The sequence below is a fragment of the Micropterus salmoides genome, unplaced genomic scaffold, assembly GCF_014851395.1.
Source record: "Micropterus salmoides isolate LMB-PRFRI ecotype aquatic unplaced genomic scaffold, ASM1485139v1 Ms_hic_scaffold_6, whole genome shotgun sequence".
NCBI lineage: Eukaryota > Metazoa > Chordata > Actinopteri > Centrarchiformes > Centrarchidae > Micropterus > Micropterus salmoides.
In genome coordinates this window covers 17442303-17455987 of record NW_024044348.1, presented here as the reverse complement: position 1 = coordinate 17455987, position 13685 = coordinate 17442303, and the positions used below count along the sequence as shown (strand labels likewise).

Below are 13685 nucleotides of genomic sequence, written 5' to 3'. Positions count from 1 at the left end.
TGTCACTTTACTTAAAGCAAACAAATACGTTATACATAAGTTATTATAATTAGTTCACATGGTATTATGTCCACCTGTAATATATTATACTGGGATGGACATTATAATACTTTACTAAAAAAAACCAAGACATGCTATATAACATTAAACATTATAAGCTATTATTCCATTTTATATCACTGATTCTAAATTGTGACTAAAGTGTATTCATAACGAGGCAGAATTGATGGTTATAAGGTACTATGGAACATGGTTGGAGATTCTTGGTGCACAGTGGTATAACTGGTATTGCTATTAGTTATAAAACATTAAATGAATAGGTCATAATGACTTATGAACTTTGCTATAGCCCCTAATGCATGTTTGTAAGTGATTATAACAATTGTTATAATGTCTTATGGACGCATTATATCGTATTATAAATATATGCATAAGTCATTGTAGCAATGACCTTCATAGAGTGTTACCGGTAACAGTATGTCAGGAGTAGCGGGAAGACATTGATCATTATTTTCCGATCATTTCTAACAATTATTTTCATTTTAACCCAAAATAACATAGCGTTGACTAGATTGGTGTGGTACTTCCTGCATGGACTTAAACTGGATCCACTCCTACACGTGAGACAGAAATCTTTCCATCTCTAGATATTTCAGTATAATTCCCAAGTATCATGCAATGTGGGGTCCCTGAGTGTTAAATTTTGGGTTCCTTACTGTTCCCTCTATACAGTTTATACAGTACATAGGTTTCCAATGATATTGAGACAAACTACAGTACATGCCAACAGAAAAGGTAAAAGGAATAAGCAACATGCTTGTTTGAGCAGTTCAGTATTTGCTACATCCAGAAATTTTACCACTCTTCAGTATCTGCTTCTCTTGTTTAGTTGGTCGATTTGCCAAGTGATGTTGTTTACACAGGCAGATATTTTTAGAGCTTAAGAGTGCCCGTTCTGCTCCACACAGTAGCTCCCCTCTAACAGAAGACTGTTATAGCTCTCCACACATGTGTGTGTGCAGTGTGCAGTGTGCATGGCTGAAGTCCTGTCAGCATAGCTCAAGACTGAAGCACACTAGTAACCATTGTGCTCTTGATTTTGTTGTATTAGCTGCTCATTCCTGACATTTGGAGATAAAGGAGATTAAATAAATGTAAGCAAGTTAGGGTGAATTTCTTTCTTGTTATCAATCATTCAGTATTATCAATAGTGTAATCAGATATAAACAATAGTTAATGCATTTAATAAAGTGACTAAAATGTCTAAATTGGTTTGAAAATGTAACTAAAACCAAATTTTACATTGCATCTTATTGTTCCCCACCAGGTAAAGACATACGGTAAACTAAGACAGTAAGGCATACTATGGGAGCCCTTAGTGAATTTCCACTGCTCAAAGTCAATGATGTGTCATCTTCAGAAATAATAGGGATTTGCTCTGCCCCTTCCCCACAGAAGAGTTGGACAAGCTTAAGCATTTGGCAATGCAAATATCCAGAGATGGCATCAGGGACATTCAGTATTGCTGTTTATTCAGATCCCTGACAAAAAAAATAAAAATCCCGTAGAGGACAAACAGGATCTTTATAGTCATAGGAGACAGAGAGACAAAGACAACGAGATGGTTTACCCTTGCCTTTGCTTGTATATAACCATGCAGAGTATAGGAAAAGGACCCGCTTTGTACCAGTTCTGAAAAGTTGATCACTACTCCAAAACACATAATAAATACTCTATTTCATTGTTGCCAATTCTAAATCAACTCAAATTGAGCATGCATAATCAGGCAATGAGATCTGAGCATTTAATCTGCAGGTGTACAGTAACAAACCGGCTTCTGGTGTAATTACACAGCAGAGGTCAGAGCTCTCATCCCTTCAGTACTCTCATCAGTAGAGAAAAAAAGGAGAAGAAAAAAGCCCTTTCTTCCTGGCAGACGGATAGAGGGTTACTGACCACACAGCAGCCCACATACCTGCCCAAAACAAAGAACAGGGCAGACATAGGCCATGTACGTATGGTTTACTACTCTGTGATGTTTGTAAGACCGGAATATCAATGAGAGGAAGGCTGTCAGATGAAGTTACTTAAGCTCCAGTGTCAAACATACAGTAGATTCTTTGCATGAACTAATCTTTAATTTTGCAAGGATCAAAGAAAACACTATGATGACTTGTGTTTAAATGTCAAAACAAGCTTTTATGTCATTTTTTTTGGCTTATATGACAGAGAGATGACTTGCTTCGCGGCAAGTGAGCAGAGAGGTGCAAGGCTAGGAGGGGGGACTGATCGAGGGCGGGGTTTGGCTGGCAGACAAAGGGAGCTACAAGGAGATGTAGGGATGGCTCTTCAGCATTCACTCAGGCAGGAGGCCATGAAAGAGGGGGGGCATGGAGGTCTGAGGGTGATGGAGAGCCACCGTCGACCCTCCAAACACACGCGCATGCACACGTACACACACTCGTGTAAAGTAACATGAGCTCCCCATAAATCACTCTCACTAAGCGCTGTCTGAGTAGCTGCTAGTAGCAAGCCATTCACACAGCTTTTACATTTAGCATGTTGCAACCTCTCCTGTCCTGCCACAGCTGTATATTTAGTTTCTTTCGGACTCTGCCTGCTCGACATCACAGGTGTTTACATTTCCACCCCAGAAAGGAGTTAAATTTACACGAATGAGAGGGATGGGTATAAACTGAGACACTTTTACAGGCATCCTCTGTCTTCTCCTGTTTCGTCCTTAACAGCCCCCTGGGTTCCTCTTTTTCATTAAAGTCTCATTCAGAAGCCTACCATTATAATGGCAGTACAATTCACCATGACGATCTCAGAATCAAACAAGGTGGAAATTATCATCCAGCAGCCAAGGGCTCTTTGTCTATACTGAAGTAGTCCATAAAATAAATGCAAGCATAATACAATTATTATACTTGCATTTATTGCATTTTTTGTTTTACAATTTGTGTTTTCACTCTCCTTATGTTTGCACTGACTGTGCTGTCTTTTCTCAGCACACTTCATATTGTATAGTGTTTGCAAATCTTTTCGAATGGTCCCTGAGGTCAATTGCAGTCTCCCAATATGAATTGGACTGGGGGGAAAAATTATTTTCTAACAAAGCTTCAACTCTTTCCAATTAATTCCAGACAAACAGACAAAAGCAAGTCATTTCAATTGATCGTAAAAGCTATTTTGTAACAGGGGGGCTTTTGTGGTGTGTTGCCTGGTGACGTGGGTGTGCTGTGGGGGAGGGGCAGGAGCCCTGGCTGGGTCCACTGTACCAGGCTTGTCATTCATCCAAATGATGAAAAGCTTCCTGAACGTAAGCTAATGAGGAGGTCCTAGAGAAATTGAGGAAAGAGAGAGAGAGAGAGCCGGATGGAGAGAAACCGACCATCAAAGAGATAACATTTAGGAGGAAAAAAAGAGTTTCCTAGACCGACTGCCGATTTAGAGGGGCAACGGGGAGTCCGTCCTACACCAGCCCCCGACAGTGTGCTCACACAAATGGTTGTCAAGCAAATAAAAAGTGAAATTTATGGAGGGAGGTAGTGTGGAGGGTAAGATGGAGGCTTTATCCACTGGGAGGGCCCATAAAGAGGCTTCAGTAATCACACCACCCATTGCATCACAGTGGTACAAGTCAGAGCTCTGTTGTAAGAGGGACTATAACACAGCAAATTACCTCAAAAACACAGAGAGAACATCAACATTAACAAACACTAGGAACAGAAAAAGAAAGTATTTTTGCCCAGTGCAGAACTCTGGTGGGCCAGGAGAGGCTGGAATGGACCAGTGATTGTCCAAACCTCTGCAGAATATACTTCACCTCAAAGATTAAGCTCTTTTAAGACCTCATTTTGAAGACCTAAAATTTAACAGCTTGACTAATTGATGCTTTATCAACCGGGGAGTGCTTTCTACTGAACCGACACCTGCATGAACCTGGAGGCTGAGGTGCAAGAAGCTGGAGGATAGTTAAAATTATTCTGAATGTAAAAGCCTCTTTAATCTGATTCTAAAATAATTTGGGCACATTTATAGACTACAAAACAATGAAAAACAGTGTTCACAATGAAATACCAACATTACTGTTATTGCAAAGTGGGCTATGATGGCTAACATGGGAACATTGTTCAGTCAAAAGTAATTATCTTGTGAGTCCCTTTGAAGGGTCTCTGGAGAATTATTTCACAGGGATGGCTTTTTGCTGCCTTGATAGAAGTGAGACTCTATCAAGGAGGGCCATCATTATAGCAGAGCCTTTACTCATTTAGTGCCTTGCCAAAAGACTGCTCAACATAACCCCAAAAGGTCAGAGGTCAAGGTTCAGAATGTGACTTTTAGTAATCCGTCAGTTCCTTCCTAATCAATACAAGTCAAAAGGAAAAGCTGGAAAAGGTCAGAAGAGTGGCTAAAACATAATATTTCCTCCATGAACTTGATGTGTGCTCCAGGTCAGGTTCATTCACATCACATTGCATATTCAGTCTTTCAGAAACAGACGAGTGACTGAGTATTGCATACTTCATTTTTCATGCTCACACATTTTTGAACCTTTGAATTAAAAAAATGAATTTGCTAAATATTACAAAGATTAATTTGTGAGGCACAATTTGACATCACAGTGCAACACATTAACATGATGATTAACACTGTCATCATTTGCAACCATTACGAGAAATGTCAGTGGTTGGTAGAACAGATTAGTGAGGGACAGTGTTGCATGGTTTGTGTTTGGCTACATAAGGAGAGGACTGGATTGCTGGATGACTCCACTGCATCACAACTGTAACGCTGTACTTTACAGATCACCACTTTTATCATTACTATGACATACTCTCACTGCACTGCTCTATTCTCGCTGAAATATTCAGCAGTTTCCCCACACTAATGGAGAAACACATTAAATAGATAACTTTGAGGTCAGTGTTTACTTGCATTTCTGAGTGTACACCATCTTATGATTGCACCTCTATGGTCTACTGATCTAGCAGACAATCAAAATGATTCTACCAAGTCTAGTGAGCAATAATAACTAATAATAACTTTCATCAGTTATTGAAGGTATAAATAATGTACTATACATTGCTGCAGTACCAATCATCAGGATAATTCTATCGTTTTCTCTGCACCCTGTTCAGTGTGTTCATACACCTATAGATTTTCATTTTTCTTACAACTATGTCAAGGTAATTATGTGAAATAAAACAAAAATAGGGGGACCGTATTGATGACTTTCCCCTGATGCAGAAAAGGAAATGTGCTACAAAGGCAGCTACAGTCTGACCTTTGAAGAGAAAGACCCTTTGGGGAGGTAATAAAAGGTTGCATGTGTTTGACAGTGCCAGCCAGTGAGCTAAAGTGACTTTTCCCTTCGGTCAGTGAGACATCCATGCTAACCTCCCTATCCCACTGAGTGGAAAAGCTGTATTGGCCACAACAGCACAGCAGTATGCTGTCTACACACAGCCCGGGAATCAACAGGCTTCAGCAAACCTTTGTTCATCTCTGTGTTACAGAATTTATATAACAGAGCATTCAAAAAGTCTTAACTCAGCACAGTGTGGAACAGTACAGTATCACTAAGCTACTGCTGCTGCTGCTACTGCAACATCTCAGCGTGTTCACAGAGGAATGTGAACATCCTTAATGCCTTTAAAAGTAAGTTGAGACACGCACTGTATGTGTGTGAGAGAAAAGAGAAGAGGGATGTATAGAGAGTCAAATTGTCTTACAATGATATGATAAAAATGTTGTAAATGAACCACAGCAACAATGCTGAACTTAATGAACTAAAGCAACTTCAAATAAGAGATTTAGTGGTCAAACCAGAGAAAATTAATCTTGATGCCTCTACCAGTGAGTGGGCGGCCGGGTTGCTTCGAGCTTATTGCACTCTTACAAAGCAGCTTGAGCGCTTGTTAATGCTAAACTCAAAGGCTTTCATTTCTAAGCAGCACTGTAGATGAACATCAGAAAGTTCATAGCACTCAAACAATGATATTAAAATATTTAAATGATTCCACTGCTGCATATATTAAGTACATTTCCAGTGTAACAATACCCCGATGACTGGGACTGAAATGTGATTACTTACGGCGATATTTCAATTACATTGTTTACATTTGTAGGAAACACAGATCACAACTTAATCAAACTTAAGTGGCTCTGGTTGCATATCTGCATCGCTCAATCATTATTTATTATTCTGGCACTTGGCATCATGACAACACAATTAAGCCCAGACAAACTATTGAGTTGGTATCAAGATAATACGATCATTTAAGATGATAAAACCAGATAACAACTAAGGATAACTTAGGATAACAACTGAAAACAACAATATCAAAACCGAAGCCAATTACAGGTTGGCTTCCAGATTGCACGCCACCATGTTGGTTGTAAGATGAGATGATCGATACCACTCTCATGTGTGTACGTTGAATATAAAATTGCAGCCAGCAGCTGGTTAACTTATCTTTGCAAGACTGGAAACAGCTAGTCTGGCTCTGCACAAAGGTAACTCAGTCTGCCTACCAGCATGCTCACTAATTAACATGAATTATCTCGTTTGTTTAATCTGTACAAAAAGTATACAACATTATATTTTGGTTTTACCGGGGGTTATGTGTCCGATTATTTCTTGGCTGGTCACAGTGACTTCCTGAACGCGTTGTCACTGTGGTTGCCAAACAACCAGCAGAGACTCCAGGCGTATTTTGTTACCTTTGGACAGAACCAGGCTAGCTGTTTCCCCCTACTTCCATTCTTGGAAAAGGCAACATTTTTATCAGTGCTTGACTATGCAGATGTAATTTACATACATGCTGCTGCCCATACCCTCACGCTCTTGATCACAGTTCTTGTAAGATTTATTACAAGTGACAGTTTTAGAACCCATCATTGTATCCTCTATGAGAAGGTAGGGTGGCCATCACTTACCACTTGAAGGGAACACCACTGTCTTTTTTATGGACAAAGCCCATCCTTAATAAGCTATCATTTGATTTATCATCACTTTTAAGACTTAGTAATATGGGATACTGTACTCGTTCCACAATGCATTACCTTGGATTAATGAATATGAAATGGAGAAAAACTGCTTCACCTTTTACACTCCTCATAGGAGGAATAAGCTGTCTGTTGAGAGATGTTTTATATAATGAATGCTGTTTTTTTGTTTTTTTGTTTGTTTTTTACAATATACTTGTTTTATGGTCCTTTTCTTTGTGTTTTTAATTGATAAGTCAATTGTCTTGTGTTTGCATTGTATTTATTTTTGTGTAAAATGTTTTTTAATTATGTATTTGTAGGGTATGCACTGTGAATGACAGCTTTCCCAAATGGCTTTTCCTTGATAAATATTTAAAGGCTATCTATACTTTATGCTACAGTAGGCTAACAGGTTGTCTTCTCATCTACTTTAACTCTTGACAAAGAAGCTTATTTTTCCCAGTGAATGCATGTCATCACACTAATTATATAGAATGCCTTACAAGTGCATCGCTCTAAGACAGAAGAAGAGACTTACTTGCTGCCTGAATACGGGCCTTGCGGCTCACCACCAGCCCAAAATAATTCTGGGCCATGCACTCGTAGTCGCCCTCGTCAGATGAGCCATCAGATTTGGTCTTCTGGAAGTGACCAATGAGGAGGGAGCCATTGATGAAGGTGGTGTGATGCTGATCCTGAGTTAAAAGCATGCCGTTGTGTCTCCACTGTGTCGTAATTGGGGGAATTCCGTCCACCTGGCAGTGGAGCATGAGGGGCTGCTCCTGTACAGCAATGATGTCACTGGGCTCCAGTGTGAAGGACAGCTCCGCTTCGCTCATCACACCTGGAAACACAGGCACACACACAAATATATAAAATATTTATATAAAGTTCAGCGTCAAAGTTGATTCTTGACCTTGTAAACACTAACTAGATTTTTCATCTCATAGTTTTCCTCAGCAGATGGAGTTTGCACAGTTGTCACAGTCAAAAGATTTAATGTTTAAGATGCCCGCCATGAACCGCAACATCCCAGTTCCAGTCTGGCTGGGGACTTGTTGCCCAACTCCCTGTCTCACCCTCATTTCCTGTCATCTCTCTACACTGTTACCACCATCCAATAAATGCTCCTCTTCCCAAAATAGCTACATAAAGATAACTATACAAATTTATAAATCTGTCTCCAATTATATAATACAGCATGCGCTAGCTCTCCTGAGACATCTCACATGATCTCATTCCAAACAGTTGAGTAAAGCATTTCTCTATATCAAATTATGCTCCTTTGTCAAAAAACACATTGCACAAGCATAGGAGATTGCAAACACACTCTGTAACTATATCACACTTTGTCTCTAAAACCAGAGAGGGAACCATGAGCCCAGTGCATTCAAACGTTATAGTTGATGCTATATTAACCATGCTTGTGTCACCCACAGTTCCTCTAAATGTCAACACAAAGACAGAAAATGCACAGTCACCCTTAGTTTAAAGTTTAGACCACAGGATTTTTATTGCAGGATCTGAGGTTGAGTGCAGGTACTGTATATATGGGGACAAAAGCTCACAAATGTATGCAGGGGCCATAAAATGGAGTGCTTTAAAAGCAATGAGTAAAATCTTCAAAACAATTCAAAAAACAACTGGAGGCAAACAAAAAGAAGCTAAAATAGGGTTTATGAGATCTCTCTATTTGTTCTCCTTAAGACTCCAGGTATAGTGTGCTGTGTTGAAGAGGTGACTGGGCTTTGCCTTCATGCAGCTAGGGAGTTAAAATAATACATTTTACAAATGCTGTTTACATTTTTTTTTTATTTTGCTTGCACTGATTATTTGACTTATAACATTTTGTTAATTTAATTTATCCTATTATCTGACTAGTTATTGAAGCTGTTCTCATCCATTTATTCCTTTTCCATACCTACTTATTACTATCCAGAGTCATGAGTGACTGCAACAGGCCTAAATGATCATTTTCAGATCAACCTTCACACCTAAACAGGAAGAATGCTCCTTGTGTCATATTGCTGACAGTAGCTCGTTGGGCCTTACAGCTCATGAATAAAAAGCTTTGACTGAGCTACCTCCAGGCTACAGTCACAAGGGAATTCATAGGCTATGGATTAAATGCACACAGAGCATGTATACTCTTGTACAGTATAAACACACAACATGGCCTTGTACCAGCTAACCTTTTGCAGACATTTTGTCACTGTGATAACTGCTTTTTAACCACACAACACAAAATGATACTCTGATTAAAAGTGCAAGGCCAGTTATATATGTTTGTAGTGATGCTTTATGTTTTATAATGGGGTGAAGAGATCAGACTTTTGTATTTGCGGTTTCTGGGGGGAAAGAGGGGGGAATGGGAGAATAATAAATAAAGGATGTAAACAGCCTGACCTGACTTGGTACTATAAAAGAGGAGCTTAGCAGGCTCTCTTGGTATCATGTTTCAGCTGCTGATGGACTAAGCACTACCAGTCTCTGCCTCAGGCCCTGGAATCTGGTGGAAGGGGGGCTAAGGGAGGGCAGGGGAGGGGGGTGGCAAAGCACAAGGGTCAAAACAGAGAACCTCCGGCTTCATCCCTCAAATTCCAGTCCAATAATACTTCTTCTTAGGTGCAGACAAGGAATTCATTGACATACTCCTCCATGAAGATCACATGTGAAGTATAATGCAAAGAAGCATTTCCTCTTCCTCTCTTCATGCTCTGCAGCCTTTCTTTATGTGTCCCCCTCCTCCTTTTTTCACTCAACAAGAACTGTAAGGAAATGGCCATGGGACCAGAGAGACATCAGTGTTACCACTGGTGAAAAACAAGGGGGTGGTGGTGGTGGTGGAGAAATATTTAACCCTTAGCTGGCCCGGGTTAGCTGGATCCCGCTGCCTGGGCTGCTGGTCTCCAAAATGATGCTACCCACAGAGTTCCATCTCCTTTGGTCCAAGCCCGATCTCATGTTTTCACACAGGAAGCAGCCAGCAGAGAAAAAAATAGCATACAAAGAGCCTGCAGCCACACATCCAGTCAGTCACACTTCACGCTTTGATCAAAACATGGATCATTCTCAGAGTAATGTTTGAGGATGTAAAACATATGAAAGTGTTATACTCAACCTTCCTCTGTGTAGATTGATATGAGATTGATGAAATATATTGGAGGCTTTTTATTTCAGCTTTAAGATGTCAAATTACATTGGTCAGTGTTATCAAGTCTAGCAGCAAACAGGATAATCACAGTTCAGTGTTCACTGTGTTACAACGCCATTGATTTGGAGTTGATTAAACAGCTTCATTGATGTTGTATATACTTCCTTGTGACTTCAATTAATCAGAGTTTCTTCCACTAGCAAAACAATGTGAAGGTTCTTGGGATTTCCTTATGAATAAGGCATGTTGCTAGAGTGGCTAGTGCTAGTGACTGGCTGGTGCAATCCTGAGCTCTGGGTGGGTGGAAGGTTACAAACAACGGTGAGAAAAAGTTCAGAGAAAATCAATTTAAAGACAACACTGAATCATAGCACAGGTCCAAATGAGATAAAGCAGATAAGAGGTGAAGAGAAACAAGGGAAAGCCGAATTTTCCACTTTTGGTGGATTACTTTAAGGTTATCTGTGAAGGCTGAGCATCCAGACGGTGTGCAGAAAGGAGGCCACAGCTGCATGAACGCGTTGACAGACATGAATCTATGCATGGATTTTCATGGTTAGATAAGGAGACAGACTGGCAGACACATACACATACACACACACACACACACACACACACACCCTAATGCACTTTCCATGCAAAGTAAAGAGACACTAGCATGTAGGATTACTGGGTGAGACCAGAGAAGTGTTGGCTAAGTGTGGCTCATGCTCTGGCTTACTATTGACAGATAAGTGTGGCTGGCTGGCACAAGGTTTACTGCTGCAACAGTAAAGTGAGGATCATACACCAGCTCTGGCCAGACAGATGTAGTTAGCAGACACAAGCACTCACTAATATAGCTAAGTGAGCTCAGGCATGCACACACTATAGGATTTTCCCAGGCAGCAGCGTGAGCAACACAACAATTTGGCATCATATCATATGATAGGAAATTAGGATAGAAAAAAATACTTTGGAATTTATGAGATTTAGTATAAGCATTAGTATCCTATTTATTCTATAATGCATTTAATGTGACCTTGTTAACAGAAAGGCCCAGAGTTACAGATTTAGAGTAGTTTTCATTGCCAAATCACTTGTTTTCTCTCTTAGCATCCATCTGTTGCAGCTTATTGGCAATCCATTCTTATTCACCACCAACATATTTTTTCCTAAATCACCAGTCAATTTTGCTGTGACAGAGTGCTGCAGCATCGTGTTAGGTTTGTTTGAAATGTGGAATAATGTTTTGCACACAGGACAACAACTGTGAATTTATCCTCTATTTGTTTCACTGCACTGTGGCATTTCCACTTTAAAGAAAATGATGCATGGCACTTATATCCCACTTTAGTGGTGAGTATTAAATAGGAATGGACTTACAAAGATATTCAGTGTCCCTTTAAAGGTGTCTTCGAGCATGCATAGCACAAGTCATGTATTTGCATTGAGATCACGGACGGATGAAACACCAGAAAGTCACTGGTGTAAATTAACTACTAAAAACTTTACATAGTGTCTGGCTATAAAAGCAATATTTATTCTATTTCCAGGGGGGAGACTACGCATGCAGCATTGATATTTATATTCCCTTCTATAGGCTTCTACTTGATCAATTATTAATCAATATTTTTCTTTTCTAGCCACCGCAATACTCATGAGAATGTAGTTTCAAGTGTCCTGGTATCCACCCGTTATAATTACAGCAGCTGAGGGATGATTACAAAGAAATGGCAGCAATACAGTTTTAAAATGCCGCACAAGAATGCTGAGAAATAGTCCATGTGTTGGCATGATAGATGTTGACCAGCTGTTGCACATTTCACCTCTCTCATCCATTTTCTCCTCAGTACTGTCCAATCTTCCCTCACAGAAGTATTCACCTGTAGTATTGTTCTATGACCCTCAAAGTGATAAATCGAATGCATTCTGGTGCCTTTAGATTTAAACAAATGAGTTTATGAGATACTTTAGTCAGCAGGAACGTAAAAACTTATGAAGTAAAGTGAAAGTTTTCAGGACTTTCTCCTAGATACTACTGATTTAAAACATTCATCCTGTCCTTTATGTGAAACTTGAAAGACATAATCTAACTCAGCTCAAAGCAAACAATTACCCTTTGAGAAGCTAACGTTGGATCGTGAAAGCTTCTGAATGACCTATTGCGTTCTACCTCAGAGTTTGAGCTCTTCAGGCCTTAATAAATCGAATGCAGATATTCATCTTACTGCTTCCTTCACTCTTATCAACTCTGCATAAAATGTCATAAAAAGGCGCCTTCATCTAAACTGAATCTAATCTCTGAGGCAGCACTTGAAAGAGCTTAATTTCTTTAATACGATGGATAGATTGGAACTACATCCATCACAGAGCTGTGTTTCTGACGTTTTTGTTCCCAGTACTCTGAATGAACATGTTATGAGCCTCTGTGTACTAGCCTTTATAGTTCCAGTGGGGGCCTTTGTGGGTCCCTGTGTGGTATGCTTTGCAAATACTCAATTCTCTCTCCTGCCTTTGAATTAAGAGGCCTCACATAGAGAGAGAAACTGTCTATCATAGTATACAAAGGGCCAAAAAAAGAAAATTTGAAAAGGAGGAGTGGGACAGTCTTGACATTTAATCTGTACAAATATTCTCCCCAGCAGGCAATACCCACAGCCTTTTAATCTATCCTCAGAGCAATAACCAGTGTCACTTCACCCAGCCAAAGGGTGCTGTAAGGACGGGCCAGTCAAGAACTCCATCTACTTCAGAGGTCCCCTAATATGAAATGAAACTAATCTAGCATGCCAAAAGTTAGCTTGTGGAGGTAAACAGTGCAACTACAATGTGTGGTTTAATAAAGTTTCACAAAGCATTTGGTCCTAATTCTCCACTTAGTGCTGAATTTGTAATATTGTTGTGTCATATTCTAATATATTCTAAGTATCTAAATATATTCTAATTCCTGTTTATCATTTGTGTTTTTGCTACAGTTTTACAGAATGTGATTCTTAATCTTTATTAAATATGCAAGAAAAAGTATGCCTTGAGTTTATTTGAGGACTTCACACTGTTAGCTATCAGCTTTGGAAAAAAACGTGCAACTCATTGCAAGGACAGGATAGAGACCATGTGAATAGGTTCTAACTCTGCCGCCCTATACTATTACTGAGGCCTGACTATAAGGCAGTAATGAGGAGAAAACCATTTCTGATAACAGACAGGAACAGTAAGTGTTCCACACAATTAACAGCTATAGTAACACAAGAATGTGACTTTCTCATTGCACCGATTGGGCACCTTTCAGCAGGACATTCTTTACACTCTACTGATAGTGTTATCAAAATAAATATGAAAGCAATCCAGCAATTCTCCTAACTGCATTGCACGTGGCTACTGTGTTTTATTATGGTGCCACCTGGAAATCCAAGACCTCAAAAGCCATCTAGATTTGAACATGTTGTGCATGTTCTGAAGAATGTACAAAATATAAGTTTAAACATATGGGTCCACATGTTGCTCAGTACTTTCCACACTGGCATTTACTACCGAAATAACGGACACCGGAGAG

At 39.7% G+C, this 13685-nt stretch overlaps 1 protein-coding gene across 1 annotated transcript in view; it reads right to left on the bottom strand.

Moving 5' to 3' along the window:
- The window catches only part of igdcc3 (immunoglobulin superfamily, DCC subclass, member 3), a 64120-nt gene that overhangs the window by 50003 nt on the left and 432 nt on the right, over positions 1-13685 (bottom strand). Inside the window, exon 2 of the mRNA XM_038702088.1 lies at positions 7535-7840. Coding sequence (XP_038558016.1) covers positions 7535-7840 — 306 coding nt within the window. The remainder of the gene's footprint in view (positions 1-7534; positions 7841-13685) is intronic.